The 14,214-nt window shown below is 37.9% G+C and overlaps 1 protein-coding gene across 3 annotated transcripts in view; it reads right to left on the bottom strand.

The window, feature by feature from the left end:
* LOC145998403 (NFX1-type zinc finger-containing protein 1-like) overlaps positions 1-14,214 on the bottom strand; it is a 155,738-nt gene that overhangs the window by 116,914 nt on the left and 24,610 nt on the right. For all 3 annotated transcript variants that reach the window (XM_083134816.1, XM_083134811.1, XM_083134822.1), the window contains exons 4-5: positions 6,354-6,625; positions 4,591-4,734 (exon numbers count right to left, since the gene is read on the bottom strand). In XM_083134816.1, the coding sequence (XP_082990942.1) occupies positions 4,591-4,734; positions 6,354-6,625 (416 nt within the window). The remainder of the gene's footprint in view (positions 1-4,590; positions 4,735-6,353; positions 6,626-14,214) is intronic.

Below are 14,214 nucleotides of genomic sequence, written 5' to 3'. Positions count from 1 at the left end.
TCATTTAGAGCAGCGCAGTAATAATTAATAGGTTAAGGCAACACATTAATCATGGACATTAATATTTTTAATTACGGTTGGATATTTTATTTAAATTTTCCTTATTTATTTTCAAAGAGTTATGGCAATTATTTTTATTTATTTATTTAATTTATTTTATTTTGATGAGACAATTTAATTTGATTTTAAAGAAAAGACAGTGGAAATTAGTTGGTATTGGGTACTTGTATGAACATGAATTATACATTTCCTATCCTTCATTATTTCCTTTCTTTGTCATAATTTTTCCTTTTAACCTAACCTGTCTATACGGAGCACCATGGACAAGCAATGCCTACACCATCCATGGGCATTTTTCATGACGGACATCCGCAGGCAGTCTACTATTACGAGGGAGACATGCAGACATTTTTAAGCACTACTTCAAGGAGAGAATCGTCACCACCAATTTGAGGGAGACATGCAGACATTTCTAATTATTACCACACGGAGACTACCTTTTACAGGAAGGATGTAGTCAACCATACATTTCCCAGTATAGCGGACTATACATTATCAACAACACCTAGTGATGGAGCTAGATAAAATTTCCCTCCACACTGTTTGTAATTTAAACAACAACTTTTCCCCATCTCCCAAGTTCTACGGGTAATTTACCACATTTTTTTTACATTGCCCCATGCAGTCAAGACGACAAGCAATCCAGAAAGAAGAAGAAGCATAGAAAACGTACTTTCTACAAACAGCAGTTCTGGTCACAAACAATAATTACAGAATTGTGCTACAGTGTTTCTACACATACACATGTGAGCTCCTATCATGTGTATTTATTTGGTTATTTAACATGCATTATGGGAAACAATACTTTTCCATAGCCCTTATACACATTTTCAGTTTTATGCCATGCATGAGAACCAGTTTTATATGCATTCAAGTTTATATTATACTACAAGGAAGCGACAAGCGCCAGTGGTGTCAATTGACCAGTGCATGAATTAGTGCATATTTTTGTTTTAAGAAGAAGCTCTTTACAATGGATATCCAATTGCACATGCAAGCTATAACATGCATAGCTACAGTACTTTCAAACATTGCAGACAGTATGCTTTAGTTTTATGCAAATGTTTTTCCCAAACAGTTAATTGTGTTTCACCAATAGGGTACATAGTTAAAAAAAAACAAAAAAAAAAAACAATTGCACATTGGACATTTTCTGATATTTTCAATCAGAGTAGACAGTTGGTAAGATATTGCAAGGTTATTTTTTTTTTTGTGTGTGCAGTCATACAAAGGTATTCACCAAGCCATATATATGTATACAAGTGTAGAGATTAACGTAGAAAAGAAAATTGAATGCTATAGTTATGTTTTACCAGCGACAGTTATCAGTGTAACCAATTATACGCATTGAATATTGTATTATGATATATTGGAATGTGCTTCATAACCGTGCAAGTTCATATATATTCAACGATGTTAGTAGTGCACTGGCTACGTAGTTAGCTCAACCTATTACACAGGCTCTAACACAAGACGAAACATTGAGATATATATATATTGTGTCAATAATTTATAAATACGGAGAAACTAGTACTCACTTTTTTCCGCGAAGCTGTTTTTTCTTCTTTTTCGATTAATTTCAGTGGCCACTGACACCATCCTCGTTGGAACTTGCTGCGCTGTTGCTTGGCGTGCGTCTTTTGTTCGTAGTTCTCTGGCTGCCGTTAGGTGCGCTGTGCATCTTGGTGCGTCGTCTGCTATTTCCGGGCGATAACTGCTGCAGTAGTGGAATCCAAATATGGTGCGCTTGCCCGCTATCGATGTTTAGTTCGTGCGGGAAGTGCATTATGGCGTGCGTTTCCTTGATTTTGGTGTCTATGAGCGTGTGGGCAGTGTGTTTGACTCGAACCTTTTGAATTTTATGGCTATTGTATTTGATATGTCTAGCAAGACCAGTAGTGGGTTGGGCTTTTTTCGCATCTGCTAGGTGTTGTTGGATTCTTTCATTGACAGATCTGATGGACCTGCCCGGAAATAGCAGACGACGCACCAAGATGCACAGCGCACCTAACAGCAGCCAGAGAACTACGAACAAAAGACGCACGCCAAGCAACAGCGCAGCAAGTTCCAACGAGGATGGTGGCAGTGGCCACTGAAATTAATCGAAAAAGAAGAAAAAACAGCTTCGCGGAAAAAAGTGAGTACTAGTTTCTCCGTATTTATATACTACCGCGTCTCTCTTTTCCCAATCATGAATCAATAATTTACATGCTTATTTTGGACGAATGTGACTATTCACATTTTATAGACTTACGTGTGTACCCTTGTCAAGGTTTGTAGTGTATTTTGGACTCCACTCTTAAGAAACAGTGGGAGCTATGTTTTGTTTTTGCAAAGACGCTCCAGCCGTTGGCCTCGCGGGTGACACAGAGTAGACACCGCTTGGCGAGGCATCACAGACTCTTGACTAGGAGCAGGTGGATGAGCGATTCTACATAAAAACATTACGTACGCACAAATGTCGTACATTAAGAGTTTTATCGCTTAACGACACGAACCTTTGTGATTTCTAGTCTTATAATATTATATATTATTGTTTTTACATCGTATAAACATACGAATTTGTTAGTATTAAGGGTATTATTCATTATGAAGTTTAGGGAATAAAAATTTTCTTTCTTTCGGGATATGGCAAACAACAGACAAGTTATGGTGGATTTCTTTTGTATATTTGGTTTTTTAAGAAAATATATGGAATTGGCGAACCTCAGTCATGTCAAGCTTTGCGATTTGACTTTTAAATTTTCAAAAAGGAAAATTTTTCCCGCGCGGGCGAACGTATCAATCCATAGGATTGTATGTTTATTTTATTAAGTCTCTCTGAACGCTTCATGTTGACCAGGGCATTCACTTGTTTTTCTCTCAGCTGTCTCAAGCCTCTTAGGCATGTTTAAAATGCATTGTGTTGTGCCATGCAAACCTCCTGAGCATTCAGGAACAGGTAACACTTCTGGTTTTAGAGTCAGCGGTTTGCATGGTAGCAATTATGATAATCACACGATTCGGCGATTCGGCATCGAGGAAGAGCTCGATGGCCAGGGGATATAGAGGTGAGGCAAGCTGGGAGGTGACTGACTTTGGAGATTGAGCGGGAGAGTGAAGGTGGTCAGCAAGTCAGTAGGTGAGGAGTACTACAACGCTCTGGTCAACAAATAGGAGAGAAGCTTACAGAGGACTTCGCTATTTTCATTCAGCTAAAGACTTCAGATAGACAGGTAATTATCCTACACCCAGCCATGATACAGGTTCAACGGTTCACAAAACACAACGAGTGTCCATTGTCTTTTCAGTAGTTTAATTCCTTTGTGTAATTTGTACCTTTCGCACGCCAAGCAATAACTCGTCATGTCAATGACGAGTGGTCTCATCAAGAGGATGAATGATGAGTAGTTTACATCACCCCATCAATTAACTGGTTCAGATCCCTTCATTCTATAGAATGACACGATTTTCAAATCCGGGCAAATACAAAAACACTCGATCTTTCCAGACTTCCCCAGTTTTTGGTTTTGTTTAAATATCTCCCCTGATCAGTCAGATCAACATATCTCTACTTCTAATCTTTAACAGTAAGCTGGAATCACGTAACTCTAATGTACCAACACTTTTTAAGAGTCTGACATATTCGTAAGAATACATTATTTCCTCTCTCCTGAAAAATTGATAAATTGGAGCTAGTCTCTCTAGTTCTCACACAATGAATGAGGAACACTCACACCGACCAAATTGTGCTGTCACCAAGGTGCATTTAATATATCAATACCGACTCATATGAATTATTTCTCTTGTAGTCTACGGTTATTACAAGCATAAAAACCCAGTTTTTCATTGCGAAGTTTCAGAACACACACTCCCTTCATCAGACATTTATTTTTAGTTTGATTAAAGATACAGTTATAACAATGGTTACAAATCTTTAAAAAAGAATCAGTTATACAATTGATCTTGTTGTAACTTTCCTTTAAATTCACAAGTGTAGGTATTACGAGTTTAATTTGTATGCTTGTAATAACCGTAGGCTACAAGAGAAATAATTCTACAATGCAAGTAATGCGTACATACAGGAAAAAACTACTCATATAATTTTGAGTAATCATAAAATTTCAAATCTAATAATCAACACCATTCAATACTTTTCCAGAATCCCACTGAGTAACCAAAATACCAAATGAACCTTTAAAGACCTTTTCAAAGTACAAATAAACTATAAATTATACAAAAAGTGCTAAATCAGTGCCAATATTTTGTGAGAAAGATAAATTTCTTTATAAAATTGGAAGATAAAAGTACAGTATAAGGTTCCTGAAATTGTTACAATTTATATCACACACTGGTAGAGAACATTGAATAGAAGATTACCCCTAACTTTGAGTTGTCGTATGAACATTTTATCAGCCATAATAATAATATAATAACAAGGCTAAACATCTCCCGACTGTACTATATGAGAGCAGAAAATTCATAACTTAGCCTATGTATAATAAGCATGCAAAAATTATAATGAATACACACAAAATATAAAGTACTTACACTTTTCATTAAGAACATCTGGCCTGCATAAGCAGCTAGTATTGTAATTTTGGATGACTCATAACCCTGAAGAATAAGGTGTCTACAGAAGGCCATCATAAACTCTGCTTCGTGCAAATTCTGACGACTGGATGTGTCTTCCACCTAAAACAATGTGTAAACACAATTATCATTAAACACTTCACTACAGACATCATTGATTTTGACTAATATGTGTAATTTAATCAGTCAATTAAATTTAAAAATACACATGGGCTATCAAAATAAATGCAATTTCAGATAACAAAAATAAATTTAATGTCAATTTTTCATGACTGGAGTGTAAAGATAATTACAAGTTTTTGAAAGCATATGTACTGCTAATGAATGTTAAAAAGTAAGTTTGAAATTTTGGAGAAATTAAGATGTGTTACGGACATCGTGAAATACTCAGTTATAGCCCAAGCACAATTACAATGAGACATCACACAAGCATATATCAAAATCACACAATCATAACTTTGGCAACAGATATGCATACCAGTACTAACAGGGTGGCCACTCTAAGACTATGATAAAATTCAAGTATAATTCCCGGTTTTCAAGGCAAATCTTCCAAAAATTCAAAGGTACAAGCACATGTTTTCTCTATTTGAACCTTACGTATTACCACCTCTCACCACTCGCACACATACATGCACAAATATATTAACAATGTAAAGGCTCTACGGATTCCAGTGTATCCAAAAACTCTTATTCATATATACTTAATTGAAGGTGCGGAGTTTACATTTGGTCAGATAGATTGTTCTGCAGAGGGCACTAACACAGTAAACGGATTGAGAGAATTCTGTTTTATTTTCTCAATAAAAATGAATGGTAAAAGCTACACAGAACAAGAAAAACTTGCCTCAGGGCATTTATAAACGTGTATAAATTCAATGGGACATGAATTAATAAAAACTGTAATTTTTCACATCTATGGAGAAAATTCAAGCAGAAATCACGCATAATTCCCAGAGCCAATAATTAACACAGAATTCCCAGAATTCCTTCCCGGTGAGTAACCAACCTAAGAAAAACACACACAAACAAACAAAATATCTGTAAATGAACTAATGAATTATTGTTGAAACCAATGAAGTACCAATATTAAATTTATTGACACGAATAATCAATATTCTACTCAACTGATATAAATTTCAGTGACCACGTTATGCTACTCATCATAGCTCTCCAATTTCCTCACTATGGTGGCTGGCCGAAATTTCAGGAGAAAAGTTGTTACGCTTCCCCCAGGAGATTCAAACCAGCCTGCATCTCATAGCCAGAGCCCAAAGCATGTCACCTTAGACCACATGGGCATGGTGCGGAATGGTGACTACAATAGGTTATACCTTTTGAAAAACTACACATTTACTTCACAAAACCTGGCCAAATGATGAATTAGATGTTTCAATTCATAAAAATATTAACAAAATGGAAGAATATTGCACAAAATTATAGCCTATATATGCAGTGGAATTTTGATTTAATGCTTTTCAGACGACCAAGCTGAAAAAACTTAAATGCAGGAAACTTTTATAACAATTTGCTATATTGGGACCATCAAAAATAAATGTATAATGCAAGAAAATGTAAATGGTATACAACATGCCTCACAAATACAAATGTGATTATTGTGAAGGATATGGCAGGATGCTGTCTGTTAACTGAAGATACACTAAACATGGCATAGTTGAAAATTATTTAATGAAAAGGAATTAAATGAAAATCAAACCTACCGGTTCCTCCAGAAATTCATGTGTTATAAAGAAAAGGTTCTTTGTGACTCCAAGTATTTCGTCAAAATTCAGAACTGATTCATGGTTTTCCAGTACAGGGTATATTGATGGAACAATAAGTTGAGCAATTTGTGGTCTCATTCGATGCTGCACCTTCAACTGGTCACAGTTCATACCATTGTTGATCATTCTTTCAAACAGAGAGATGTCCATTTTGAAGTCCTTTGCCAACTTATAAACAGCAGTCGAAGGCCTTAATTGCTTGTGATCACCTATGGGAAAGCACATAAATAATATCAGTATATTATGGATAACATATACCTGAACAAATGTAAATACATTCCAATATTCACAATTTTCTAATAGACATTGCAATGTATGTGTTTTAATCTTAATGCTACGGACACAATAAATGCCATCTTGGCTGTTAAGTGGTCGTCACCTTGTGGTTTCACCACCAAATGTTCTGAGTTTTGGGTCCTGGTATGGGCATTGTAAGTGGACCTTCATCACTTTCATCATCATTAATTCTCATGATCGCAATTGACCAGTAGGGCAGAAACAGGAAATGGAAATTAAGGGCAATGCAAAGAAGAATACAGCACAAATTTTCCATGTCCCATCAAAAACAACTATGCTGTAAAACAAAAGCTAACTAGCTAGCTCTAGCTCTCTCTCTCTCTCTTTCCCTCCCTCCTATTCACTTCTCCACATTCCTTTCCTCTCCTTTTTTACAAGCTCATCCACCTATCGTAAACACAGAATTTATAAAAACTCAACTTCATGGTGTGACAGCAAAGCTCTGCCATGTGACCCTTTCCACATCAAATTATATCACTGTTGTTGCCCCAACGCCACCAGTGATGGATTAACAACCTTCTCTTGAGTGGGGGAGGGGAGGAGGGTTGAAAGCTTTTTTTCAGCTGTGATATGCTACCTTCATTGAAACTTCTATGGCGACGACTGCTTAATTTTACCCCACACGACGGAGGGAGGGTTAACTTTTACCTCATGTTAACTTATCATTGTTGTTAGTTTTGAGTACAATTGACTAATTTTACATGTCAAGAGAAAACAACCACGACCTGATGTCAGTGGGCAATCATCATTTGCTCGAATGCTAACTGACAACTTCCTATAATAACACAAGCTCAGCACATGTATGTTTGTTTTGCAATGCTAATATGACGATCTTTGTCATAAGTGTCTTTATGTGTCTATATTTTGATTTTGTTTGGGGGCTAAAACTATATATTTGTCAAAAGGATTGTTCTTAGACGATAAAGCCTATTGAGTACTTTGTTTGCTCACAGGTGGCAGCTGTATATGGTACAGCTGACTGAGTTCCTCTTTGGTACAAAGAATACTCAATAGATGTCATCAGTTCACGTTTAACATCGTATCAGCATAATTAAGTTGTGTTTGTTCAACTGCTTATAAATGTTATTTTAATTCAAGGATTATTAATGTCTAACTAAAATAACACATCTGAAAAATACGAACTTAATTACAATTTCAACATGTATCTGGACAAGAGCGAAGGAAAACATTGAAGGTTGGGAGAATTGAATCATCTTCAATGAACGGATCGAGGAACTCATGGGTGTATCAGAAAAACAATGGATGTTGGGAGAATAGAATCGTGTCCCAGGAATCGGGTAGATGGAACGGATTCAGGAGCTGGTCATGAGGAAGCATGGAGAATGGGCGTTGAAATTTAGCGAGCCAGAAGAATCCATGGAAATCGCAATTATTCCTGGATTATAAGTTAATCAGATTAGCTCGTAATGTATGCTAAAGATTGCTAAAGTGTGATATCCTATGAACATTGATGTGAATGTTTCTGTGACAATGGATAATTGAGCTGAAAACTGTCGTTACGGACTTTGGTGGGAAACAGTTGTGATATGTAAGTACACTTTATTATCTTCCATCCGAGTGACAATCATGAGAATGCACCTGAAATCTGGATAAAGTAATATATCAACACTTCAATTAATATGCTAGCATCCGTGTGACATTAATCATGGCCATGATTAGCGAACTTGGGGAAAATTTGTTGACTAGTAAAAAATAACGTAAAAGAACAGTAATTGCAATTTACTCCAAGAACAGTATTAATGCAGGGTGCATTTGCATTCAATGTATAATTCTGTAAAAGGTATTCAGTACAAAATGAAGCCAAGTTAATGTGGAATATTTTATATGAAAATGTCAGCTTTGTAAAGGGAATAAAATTCCTCACCTGCTAAAATCAGTTTTATTTGCGTAATATTGGTGTTACGGAAATTTCTTAAGGGTGTCAAAATTGATATCCTACTAGGTTCTCCTTGGTGTCATGCTCCATTGATAACCAATGCATGTATGTAGTTATATGTTTTAGTAGGTATGACACTTTATTATGAGTTCTATTCTCACACAGCAACAACGTGCTTTGATTTATAATTTCTGTAAGCTATTGCTCATCGTTTAGGTGAATGTAATGGTACTGATTGGATAATGTCGCAATTGGCCTAAGCGACGGCTGTAGACTTGTAATTAATACACTGCTCAAAATAATTAGGGGATCAGGCAAAAATAAGTAGGGGATCAGACCAGATATGTTGTCAACACCTGTATGAGCTACAATCAGCTGATAAAGCCCCATAAACGAAAGTTCCAGTGCCTTAAACATGATGTAACCTTTGCACTGGTGATATCAAGGGATAGAGTGGAGGAGTGTGTGCGTGCTGGTGTTGTATGCTAGTCATCTCTGGTTAGCGATACAGTTCAGTTGGGGAAGGCAAAGGTTCAGGTGAGAAAGGCAATGCCGCACCAATGTGATTTACCGGAAGCTATGGCTTGGAGAGCCATAGGAAGGATTGAAGCTGGGCAGTCACAATGCCAGGTAGCACACGCCATTGAGTGTCGCAAAGTGTAATTTCCAGACTATGGAATCGTTTTGAAATGACAGGAAGTATTCGCAGAAGACAAGGCCAAGTTCGTCCACCACCAACAACATCGAGCGAGGACCGTTATCTCTTAATCACAGCCTGTCGGAACAGGAGGCAGAATGCAACACTACTGCAATGTGCCTGGCAAACAGCAACGGGATGCAGAGTGTCATCGCAAACTATCCGGAATCGTTTTCATGAAAGTGGCCTCTATGCACGTAGGCCCATGGTGTGTGTTCCAGTAACGTTACAACACCGTAGAGCCCGTAGAAACTGGGTGGAGGAACATCGTGGTTGGGGACATGCAGAATGGAGGTCCGTTCTGTTATCTGATGAGTCGCGATTCAGTTTGGAACCTGATAATCGACGTGTTCTCATCTGGTGGGAACGCGGAACACGAAACAACCCAGCTTTTGTGCACGAAGGCTCCCGATGTGGCGGCGGTGGACTGATGGTGTGGGCAGGAATCAGTATTGGTGGACATTCGGACCTGCACATCATCCGCGATGGCACTTTGACAGCTCGAAGGTATAGAGACAAGATCCTCCGACCTTATGTCGTGCCTTATGCTATTGCCATTGGTGATTCTTTCTGTTTCATGGATGATAATGCTCGTCCACACCGAACTGGGTTGGTGGACGACATGTTGGACAAGTAGGGTATCAAGTGTCTGCCCTGGCCAGCTTGCTCTCCAGACTTAAATCCAATCGAGCACATCTGGAATGCACTAGGCCGACAAGTTGCAGCTCGATCAGCACCTCCCACAACTCGTGGAGGGCTGGAAATTGCCCTTCCGGCAGAGTGGCGACGTATCCCCCAACAGCTCATTGACCAACTCATTGATTCCATGCCACGCAGGTGTGCAGCAATATTGGCCGCTAGGGGAAACATACACCGTACTAGAGGAGAGTTGCTGTAGTGTTTGTGTCTATTTTTGTGCTTTTTTGTGTGCTGTTCTACTGATGCTCTAATTGTCATATCTCGTCAGATGTCATTAATGTCATTAACATCAGGTATCATGGCAGCATATCTTGCTGTAACTTATCTCAGAATGAAATAAAGGATCTGGTATTAGTATGCCTACATGAGCTTTGATATCTGGTCTGATCCCCTAATTATTTTGAGCAGTGTATATACACACGTTCTTGATGCTGAATAAAAATATATAGTTTGAATCTATGATTTTGCGTTTCAGCCCAAAAAGTTTATGCAGTGTGTAGTTGATTAGTTATATGTGTATTAATGTCAACACTCTTTTCCAGAAAGGGGGGGAATAGTCATCTCTCACTGGTCAATATGGGCAATCTTTGTGCTCATGTAAATGTGGAAATAAATAGGGGAATACTGTAAAAGTAAGGAATTTATGAGGGTCTGTCTTTTCGATTCACTTGGAATGATAAAGGGGCTCGGAGGGAAGAGGCTTGGTGGATGAGTTTATATTACATATAGTTTGTCCCTATCTATTAAGAGTGAGTGTCTTATGGAAAGTATTGTGTATATATCAGGGCGTGTCTTAGGTTCCTGGAACAGTAATTTTGGGGTATGGTAGGTAGTATATTTAGAAAATTTGTCATTGCAGTCTACCTGTCATCGCTACCAGTGTTACCGATATAATGGGTCGCATTGGGGTTTGTGTTTAGGTTAATGATCCCATCATCGACATAGGTCAGATTCCTTGAGCCCGTTACACTAAATTTTGGATGACCTTGATCCTTCCTGCAGTATGCAAGATTCATGGCAAGACATTTCAAATTCAAATTCAAATTCAAATTCTTCATTTGAGTGAGCGAGGTTCAGCCTGAGGCTGTTCTGCCACCTAACTATTAAAGCATGTTTAAAAAATGCTTACAATAGGTTGCACACAGTCTCTTGTTCCGGGTGTGTGATGTTAATGTCATTATTTATCAGTGACTGTTTGTCAACCCCCTCCCTCTGTCTACCTTAGTTTCTAACCTTCCTCTTTAACACTCGATTTTGTTCTCATGTTAGAAAGATCTTTGAGGTGCTAGGGAGGGTTCATTGAGGCCCCTTGTTGTCGGAGTCTATGAACGACCATAGGCGTACCTACTATTTACTGAAAATCCAGTCTGCCGTTCCATGCCCGACTAATGAAGGGTGCCTTTTTATAATTTTATAAAATTTCAACTTTTATACTCTTGCATAATTTCAAATGTTCAAAGGAAAGATCTAATCGTGATAATTAAGAATCTAGCATTTTAAACCATTAATTTAGCATATTTTAAAAACCTGGTCCCTGGTACCATGCGCATCCATCGACGTAACTTTTCTAACATGACCCATGAAGGGTTAAGAAGAGTTGAGGTGGATCCAAAAATTAGAACTTTAAAAGATACTTGTTGGTGTTTATAATTTTTACATTACACACTGAGAAATATCACATTTTTGATAGTTGTAGATATATCTGAGAGGTAAGGTAAAGCTCCGCAAGCATATAGCCATGAAGGCACATTTAGGGGATGTGGGAGTAGGGGCCCACACATTGTCAATCTTGGCCCTTTTGGAGTTGATGTGATCAGCACCATGCTCCAGCTGCCTTTACCCATTGATATAAGGTTGGGTGAGCCCCAGAGTCACTTTATGTGGGGACAAAGCCAGAACAATTCCAACCTTAGTTCAGCCACCCTGGAAATTGAACACAGATCTCCGACGTGGCAGTCAGATGCCCTACCGACTAGACCACCATGGCTCTTGATATGTCTGGGAGTGATTAATTAATCTTAGATGTCAAGGGGAGCACGATCATCATTTACTCATACGTTAATTTTTTATTCCTTGTTAATTTTAGATGGGTGAGGAAATTTTCACTACAGCCACATTTTCTCTTGGCATATTGAGGTAAATTTTGTGTTGCAACAGTGTCAAAAAAATGTCAACGACACTTAGTTGTGCAGGAGGTTCACAATAGCAATACGGATAATCCACATGATAGATATCCTGGTATCCCAGATTATAGATACCCACATACATTTTGGTGGCCGCGGTGGCTCAGTCGGTAACGCGTCTGACTACCATGCTAAAGGTCCCGGGTTCGATCCCCGGCCGGTTCAAATCCGGGAACTTTTCTAACGGTGGAAGCGGCCCCGGCGCCCACCCAGCGTCGAATAACATGGGTACCTGGGGGAAACCCTGGGGGGTAAAGGCGGTCAGGGGCGTGATGCTGATCACATCACCCCCACTCACGACCGGATCAAGAAAGTGTGGGGCGTTACCCCCACACCCCCTATACGCCTTCATGGCGTGGTGCTATGCACAGGGGAACACTTTACCTTTTTTTTTTTTCACATCCATTTTGATTACTATGTGAATGATTCTTATATCCTAATGTCAGATATCAGTTTTCAAATATCAAATTTAAATAGATATGCCTCTTGCATAGGCACATTATCGTTCCCCAACATTATATGGTAGTAAAAATAACTCATGAAGATAATACTGTTGACAAAATATATTGAATGACTGGTATCATAATAAATAACGGACTCTATTATCTACAGTAAACAGCTGGTAAGGGTTTTGAATATCCACATGGATGTTAATTTTTTGTTTATACAAAAGTAGCGAGTAGAGAACAGTAGTAGTGTAGCGAGCTACTTTTGGGTAAATGTAGCTGTAGCTGTAGCGAAGCTAGATTTTGGAAGAGTAGCTATAGCTGTAGTGAAGCTACTTTTAAAATTTAGCATTCTGATCACTGCATATACATATCTATACATAATAACAATTAATAGGGAAATTGATTAATATGCTATTCTTATTATTACATGAATAGGCAAAAAGATGGTAGAAGAATACGGATATCACAGCTTGTGTTCATTACATAGTTCACGTTTTGTAAAGATAGCTAACTTTGTATTAAAACAACTGCCTGGCAAGAATATTAATGTAAAAAAAAATATGGTAATGAATATTTGTTGAATAAAAAAAAGGATATTATGTCCAGTTCATGAAATTCCCCAATTAATATTTCATGTATATTTTTATAGTCAGTAGTATGCATACATTTTCTTATGCATTAAACCAGTTCAATGCTGGATCCCAATCTAATCCTTGAATTCATATAAGTTTGGCAGAAAAAAATAAATCTCGATTATACAACAAATGCTAAACAAGTATAAATACAGAGAAACTAGTACTCTAAACAAGTATATTTTCATCATTTAATTTGAGTACTAGGTAAGTCCTTCAGGGAGAGAGGGGGTGTTTCCTGAACCTCCTGGACCCCATCCTCTAAATACATTGTTAGTCTTAAGATATCCTAGGGAACGGACAATTACCTCTAAAATTCTCCCATGTTGTACAATAGAAAGTGTACATGGAAATACAAAGTTCTTTCTATTCTTTATTTTAGTTTCAACTGTACAACTAAAGACGAACATACAAACCTTAAAACGGTCCGCCACTAGTGTGGGAGACCACCCCATTGGGTAGTGTGAAAATCCCAAACATCCTACTCATCCCTCTCACTTTCTACAAGCCTTTCAAATTTACATCTACCCCCCATTCCTCGATCGAACCTCACACAACGACCGTACGGTATTGCAGTATTCGCATGTGAAATCTATGTAGCCAAGAACTAGCCAACGTGATAGAAAAACTTCTAAAAAAAAAATCATCTCACAGCAAAATAAATGTCAGAGTTTATGTTAGTTCTTTAATATCTCCCTTTTATTTCGTTGTCTTCCTTTATTTTTCCTTTCAGAAGACCACCCTTATAACAACATTCTCTCAGTATTGTGACGACAGTGATACTATTCAACCAGACAGAATTTACAACATATACTCCAGAGTGCAATTGGAATCCTTTTGTTTACCAATTTTGCCTAGTCCCCTTAAGGATTATGCAACTGACTAACAACATTGGTGGGGTTACTTCAAAGGATTGAATTATCAACCATATGCACTACATTGTC

This window comes from Lepisma saccharinum, chromosome 1 (genome assembly GCF_977018435.1).
Source record: "Lepisma saccharinum chromosome 1, izLepSacc3.1, whole genome shotgun sequence".
In the NCBI taxonomy this organism is placed as follows: Eukaryota; Metazoa; Arthropoda; class Insecta; order Zygentoma; family Lepismatidae; genus Lepisma; species Lepisma saccharinum.
The sequence above is the reverse complement of the archived record's forward strand: the minus strand, read 5'-3'. Positions and strand labels throughout refer to the sequence as shown.